At 46.4% G+C, this 7,500-nt stretch overlaps 1 protein-coding gene across 1 annotated transcript in view; it reads left to right on the top strand.

Moving 5' to 3' along the window:
* Positions 1-7,500, top strand: part of mfsd2b (MFSD2 lysolipid transporter B, sphingolipid) — a 22,961-nt gene that overhangs the window by 1,637 nt on the left and 13,824 nt on the right. The window contains exons 2-3 of the mRNA XM_060042395.1: positions 4,719-4,844; positions 5,855-5,979. Of these exons, the coding sequence (XP_059898378.1) occupies positions 4,719-4,844; positions 5,855-5,979 (251 nt within the window). The remainder of the gene's footprint in view (positions 1-4,718; positions 4,845-5,854; positions 5,980-7,500) is intronic.

Below are 7,500 nucleotides of genomic sequence, written 5' to 3'. Positions count from 1 at the left end.
TTGCCACCTGATGCTTCCCCTCTGAATAGTTGGCCTGTGTGTGTTTGTTTGGTTTTGTCCGTGCGCCTTTGGGCCCGGCCTGTAGAGGTATGTGAGGCATGTAGCTCAGGTGAATAGCTTAAATGGTTAATGGTGGCGTCACAGACTCTGCCTGAGGGAAGCTCAGGTGAGGCAAGTCATAGATGAGAACATATCTGAAAGTATTTAACCATTTGAAAAGATGATGTGTGTGTGTGTGTGTGTGTGTGTGTGTGTGTGTGTGTGCGTGTGTGTGTGTGTGTGTGTGTGTGTGTGTGTGTGTGTGTGTGTGTGTGTGTGTGTGTGTGTGTGTGTGTGTGTGTGTGTGTATAGGTGTATAGGTGTATGTGTTTGTTTTATAGGTGTCTGTGTGTGTGATACATTGTTGTGTGGTCTGATCTGACGTTTGACTACATCAAGCCCTACATACTACTGCCATAAAATCCTACAATTGGTACCAAGAATTCACGAAAAAAATCCATAATTTATTTTCTCCATTATGTGTAAGCTGCTGAATTAGAGATGTGTGTAAAATGGAAAGCTGGGACAGGGTGTCCTCCATCTTTTTAAATTATACATACATACAAGTATAGACTAGGCTAACTGACAGAAAGTGTGTCACCTGCCACATACACACACACACACTCAGGAAAAAACACAACTTGTTACATAGCGAAATGCTACCATTGTTCTCTGACCTTAGCCTACATGCATTCATAGTCATCGCGGTTAACCTTAACAGGGAAACGAAACAGTCGATTCCAATAATATTCAAAGGGAATTTCTATCTCAGGGAACAAACGATTATTTGTGACTTTGGATTGTGTGGAATGTGGAACAGCAGCCGAAACGTGTACCACGCGTTTCTGCGTCCTTTTCATCCTCCATAGATTATTGTTTTCCAGGCAGACCTGCCAATTACGACCCCAGTCATTTCAGCAATTTATCCAGAACATTAAACAGAAAGTTAATTGCACACGTCCAATTCCTCAAGTTCCACGTGAAATTTAGTTACATTTTCTGACATACTTTGAAGGTATGTTTTTTCTACTTTTTAAAGAGATGAAAGTTTTGAGAGAGTACTAATATGGGTATCAAAATGAAGAGCTTACATGAAAAACGATAAGGTTCATTAACGTCTCAGTTACCAACTTTCCTTTTATTGGCTTACACCGGATGGAGAAGCCAATAAAAGGACACAAACTTGCATTAAGGTGCAGGTATGTGTTGGTATTTGTCAGATGTGTGAACTCTATCAACAACTAGTTATGTTTGATTTGTGTGTGTGTGTGCAAGCATATATAGTACATACATGCACATATACGTGCATATATAGCACTAGCGTAAACAATCATTTCCCACAGTATTTGTGTCGAGTTGGCTAGCAGATCACACAGTAAAGGGATATCCTGTTTACACTTTCAGTGATAACTATTCCGTGAAAGATTGTGCATCAGAGTTCAGAGAGCGAGAGAGATAGACAGATAGACCTGGCGAGAGATAAGGAGAGGGAGAGAGAAAGACAGACAGACCTGGAGAGAGAGAGAGAGAGAGAGAGAGCGAGAGAGAGTGAGAGAGAGAGAGAGAGAGAGAGAGAGAGAGAGAGAGAGAGAGAGAGAGAGAGAGAGAGAGAGAGAGAGAGAGAGAGAGGGTATGAGAGAACCAGAGAGAGAGAGAGGAAGAAAGCAAAACAGAGAGTGAGAGGAAACAAGAGAGAGAGGCAGAGTGAGAGAGAGAGATTCAAGGGACAATAGAAACAGAGAGAGAGAAAGAGAGAGATAGAGAGGTAGAGAGAGAGGTAGAGAGAGAGTGGTAGAGTGAGAGAGAGAGAGAGAGAGAGAGAGAGAGAGAGAGAGAGAGAGAGGTAGAGAGAGACAGAGGTAGAGAGAGAGAGAGAGAGAGAGAGAGAGAGAGAGAGAGAGAGAGAGAGAGAGAGAGAGAGAGAGAGAGAGAGAGAGAGACATAGAGATAGAATGAGAGAAAGAAACAGAATGAATGAGAGAGGGAATGAGGGAAACAGGGAGAGAGAGAGAACGAGAGAAAGAAAACTCTGCTGGGGACACAGTGTGTATTTTTTGCCCATCATCAGTTAAGAGGCCTTCTCCAGACACACCAAAAGACCTTTGATTTCCTCTCCAATTAGAGATAATTGCAGTGAGCGTGGGGAGAGAGAGAGAGGAGAGAGTTCTGATGTCGCCAAAACCACCACATCAGTCCTTCCCTGACTCCTGACCTCCCCCCCTTGTCTCACGTTTGAATAATTACACACCCAACATCCTGGTAATTGTCATCCTGGAAGCCGTCGCTGTTTTGATGGGCTGGGGGGGAGGGGGGGGGGGGAGGAAAAGAGGGAGAGAGAGAAAGAGAGAGAGGGAGAGAGAAGTAAGATGGATAATAACAGTGTGCGGCACTGAGGTTGCGGTACCTTTCTTGGTGGTTTCCTTTCCTTCGCGAAACAACCTCTGTGAGACGTCTTGGCCCGGCAAAGCCTTCAGATACTGGCTTTAGACCCGGGTTCATGTGTGTGGGTGTGTGGGTGTTTACATGTGCGTGTGTATGTGTGTGTGTGTGTGTGTATTTCTGCGTGTGTTTGCCCATGTGTTGATTTTGTTCATTCATTTGTTTGTGTCTGAGTGAGGGTTTGCAGTATCTGTTACGCCAGGTGTGTCCTTCTCTATGACCACATGCGTGTGTGTGTGTGTGTGTGTGTGTGCTTGTGTGTGTGTGTGTGCGTGTCTTGTTTGTCAGCGTCTACTTCTCCAGCCAAGGTCACAGTGTCTGCACAAGCAGCAGTCATAGGGCAGCGGGCGACAGCATTTTGATTTATCACTCAACTCTTACCATACTCCACAGTGTGTACGGTGAGAGTGTCTGTGGAGACAGACAGTAGTAAATATTGGGCTTCCCGGGGCTGCGGCTTCTTTCGGGCAAGTCATGTGTGGGGATGAAAGCATCTCCCCCCCCCCCCAGGCAGTAGCAGGATAAACACACACAGTCAGATGGTTCCCCCATGTGTATAGGGTATACAGTATACGCCACAGTATTAACCCAGAACGGTTGCAGCGTGTGTGTGTGTGTATGTGTGTGACTGTGGTGTGTGTTTGTGTATGTGTGCGTGTGTATGTGTGTATGTGTATCTGTATGCGTATGTGTATGTGTGTGTGTGTGTGTGTGTGTGTGTGTGTGTGTGTGTGTGTGTGTGTGTGTGTGTGTGTGTGTGTGTGTGTGTGTGTGTCGGCAGGGTGGGGTCCTGTTAGTCCGCTCCCCGACTCACCCTGTGCTTAGATCACACCAGCAGTCCACAGAAGGAGGCAGCAGCGATGTGTGTGTGTGTGTGTGTTTGTGTGTGTGTGTGTGTGTGTGTGTGTGTGTGTGTGTGTGTGTGTGTGTGTGTGTGTGTGTGTGTGTGTGTGTGTGTGTGTGTGTGTGTGTGTGTGTGTGTGTGGGGAGGGTGTGGGGGATGAAGATGTCTCCTTATAATCCCTTCATCTCACACACTCACACCCCCCCCCAGCAGAAGCCCCCTGGTTGCTATTATATAAGTTGTTGATTCGCCCCACACTGCAACATAATGCTCCGTTAATCCCCTTGATATAGATTGGTGGGTTGGGGAAGAGAGCATACACACACTACATGTGCAGTGTGAAGTGTGTGTGTGTGTGTGTGTGTGTGTGTGTGTGTGTGTGTGTGTGTGTGTGTGTGTGTGTGTGTGTGTGTGTGTGTGTGTGTGTGTGTGTGTGTGTGTGTGTGTGTGTGTGTGTATGTGTGTGTGTGTGTGTGTGTGTGTGTGTGTGTGTGTGCGTGTGTGTGTGTGTTTGTCTCTGTGTGTGTGTGTGTGTGTGTGAATGCATGGTTTGCGTTTGTGCAAATTTGTTTGTGTGTGAGTGTGTGTGTTGATGGTAGTGTATGATGCGTACGAGTGTGTGTGTGTCTGTGTTTTCTTTTGGGAGGGTAATTCATTGAAAACCGGTGTGTCAGTGTTCTGCTTGACGCACAGGTAATACATCTTGGGAGCAGGTCTTAACTTTTCTCCGGTTTACACTGCCCAATCCCCACCAGCTGTGACATCGAGATGAGCAAATAATGTTGTTTGTGGAACTTCCGGAATTTTATTTAAGTGACTGGACTGTGAGTGCTTAATTGCGTCATAATTGCGGTTAATCATGGTTCTCCAGAGAGAGAGAGAGAGAGAGAGAGAGAGAGAGAGAGAGAGAGAGAGATAGAGAGAGACATGCCTAGGCCTATATCTTCGATTTTGACAGTTTTCCTGGGTCTTCATATTACAAAAGGAATTCATGTTGTCATGGTGAGATGGAAGCACCCTTTCATAAAATGCTATTGTTTCACTGTGACCAATTTCCTTGAATTATTTAGACCTGTACGACATATTTTAAAACAGTATTTAGCCAGATTGATTTTGTTCACACAGAGCCTGCCAAACAAAATAGCAACATAGGCTGACGCACCATTTTCTGAGCGAGTATAGATTTTATCGTTGTTGTTCAGCTGTATGATATAATTCATGACGGTACTTCAGAAGGACTTTCTTCACACCATACCTGTCAAGCAAACCGTCCTAACTAGCTACTTTTTTTGAATTTCATAAAGCAAAAAATTGATCAGTCTTCCTTTACACATCTCTCTGGGCCTCCTTATCCTAACGTAACGCTTCGGGTTTCCTGTCTCCGTTCTCCCCACAGGAAGACATGAGCCAGCGGTTGTCTTTCTGCAGTAAGCTATGCTTCGCCATAGGAGGAGCGCCGAAGGAGGTGGCCGCCAGTGCCACAGCCTTCTTCTTACAAATCTACCTGCTGGACGTCGCCCAGGTACTGTCACTGCAAAACATGAAGAACGACATGACGAGACATGACCAGACATGACTCGACACGACACAGGCTTGACGACTGGATGAGACTGGACAAAATCCGACGAAACTAACAACCTCACTCTATATATACAGTACAAGACTATACTAGACGAGGCTACACTGCACTCTGATCAAATACATTACACAACAGCACCGCACTTCACCACACAAAGCAACACAGCACTGCTTTACACTTTTAATACAATGTAAACTTTACAAAACAATCTATTAAAACACACTGAGTACCACACCTCAGGACAAGACAACATGCTACATGACACACTACCTACACAATGTGATTCAACAATAGGCTGCAACACTACAAAATACAATGCATAACACACCCCAAAATTAAACCGTGCACGCCCACGCACACCCACAGCCACACACACACACACACACACACACACACACACACACACACACACACACACACACACACACACACACACACACACACACACACACACACACACACACACACACACACACCCACACCCACAGCCACACACACACACACACACACATACACACACACACACACACACACATCAACACAGACCCAGACACCGACACCGACACCCACACCCACACACACACACACACACACACACACACACACACACACACACACACACACACACACACACACACACATACACACACACACACACACACACACATCAACACAGACCCAGACACCGACACCGACACCCACACCCACACACACACACACACACACACACACACACACACACACACACACACACACACACACAGCCACACACACACACACACACACACACACACACACACACACACACACACAGCCACACACACACACACACACACAGCCACACACACACACACACACACACACACACACACAGCCACACACACACACACACCCACACATACTAGTATGTCCCTTGACCCGTCTAACCCCCACCCCCTCTCCTCCCCGACCAGATCACCCCAATGCAGGCCTCCATGGTGCTGTTCATCGGGAAGGTCTGGGGGGCTATCACGGACCCCCTGGTGGGCTTCTTCATCACCAAGAGCAAGTGGACCAAGATTGGCCGACTAATGCCCTGGTGAGCCCCTCCTTCCTCCACTTCAAAGGGGAAAAGACCCTGGTCATTTTCCCTCCTTTGTTATTGAATGCCTGCGATTTCCTGTGTGTGTTTTTTGTCTTTGAGTGTGTGTCTGTTTGCCTTGTGCCTGTGCGTGAGTGATTGTGTGTGTGTGTGTCTGTGTGTGTGTGTGTGTGTGTGTGTGTGTGTGTGTGTGTGTGTGTGTGTGTGTGTGTGTGTATGTGTGTGTGATTGTGTGTGTGTGTCTGTTTGTGATTGTGTGTGTGTGTGTGTGTGTGTGTGTGTGTGTGTGTGTGTGTGTGTGTGTGTGTGTGTGTGTGTGTGTGTGTGTGTGTGTGTGTTTGTGTGTTGTGTGCGGGGGGATTCCTGTTTATCTGCGCTGCTTATTACAGAGCTGAGAGTTATATTGAAAAGCCTGCAGGAATGGAACGCCCTGCCAGGGTGCTCGACTTAAAGGAGGAAATACCCTTCCTTTGACCCGGTTTCATCCTAGGATGGGCTCTTGAGTGAATACGTCTGATATGCTCACCTTATTCTCCGAGAATAAACTCACTAAAAGGTATTTTTAGTGAGTTAAAGTGTACACTAAAAGGTACACTTTAGAACTCTCCCTAGCAACACAGGAAACCATGCCATTGTTTGTAAGCATTCTTAGTTAATCATACAGTTCTAGACGTTCCCTTTACAGTCCTTTGCGATGGGTATGCATTCCATTGTCACCGGACTAACGAACACAAGGAACTGCATTACATCACACTTTGGGCATCCAGTTGTATCACGTCCCCTTCCGCTGTCAACGTCGATGAATAGTTTGTGACAATATAGGACTCAGTTTCCTTATAGTTCAGTGTTGGTGACAGGTTCCCAACGGTCATATTTGGGTAGCGAAAGAGAATGAAACTGTTTGTTTTTTCACATTGCTGAGGCAGTACGTGTGGTGCGTAATGGCACCCAGTAGCGAGATCTCATAATGGGTTTGGTTGGTTGTCGTTGTTCACGGTCTATTCATGAACAGGTCAAAAATGTTGTGATTAAACACTCAAGTATCACCTTGGATCACACAAATAACCACATAACCTGCATCACACCCTGTCCAGATTACAGTAATCCATTATTGTTCCTGGTATCAGCGGGTTTGTGTGTGTGTGTGTGTGTGTGTGTATGATTTAGATATGTCTTTGTCTCTGCGTGAGTGTGCCCATGTGAATTTGGGTGTGTGTGTGTGCCTGCGTGCGTGCATTTATGTGTCTATCCATGTGTCTGTCTGTCTGTCTGTCTTTCTGTCTGTTCATGCGTGTGTGTGTGTGCGCCCGTGTATATGTGTCTGTGTGTCTGCGGATGTGTGCCTGTGTGCCTGTTTGTGTCTGTGTGTTTGTGTGCCTGTGTGCCTGTGTATGTGTGTGGCGTGATACTGTTTACTCACTATGATCCCACTGGGCCTAGGTAGGGCAGAGGGTAGGGCGACGTGGTGTCCTGCTTCATGAGGGCCTGCACCGCACTATTGAGACGATTTCAGTCACA

The sequence above is a fragment of the Gadus macrocephalus genome, chromosome 21 (genome assembly GCF_031168955.1).
Source record: "Gadus macrocephalus chromosome 21, ASM3116895v1".
Lineage (NCBI taxonomy): Eukaryota > Metazoa > Chordata > Actinopteri > Gadiformes > Gadidae > Gadus > Gadus macrocephalus.
Note: the sequence above shows the minus strand (reverse complement) of the source record. Positions and strands in the feature narration are given on the sequence as shown.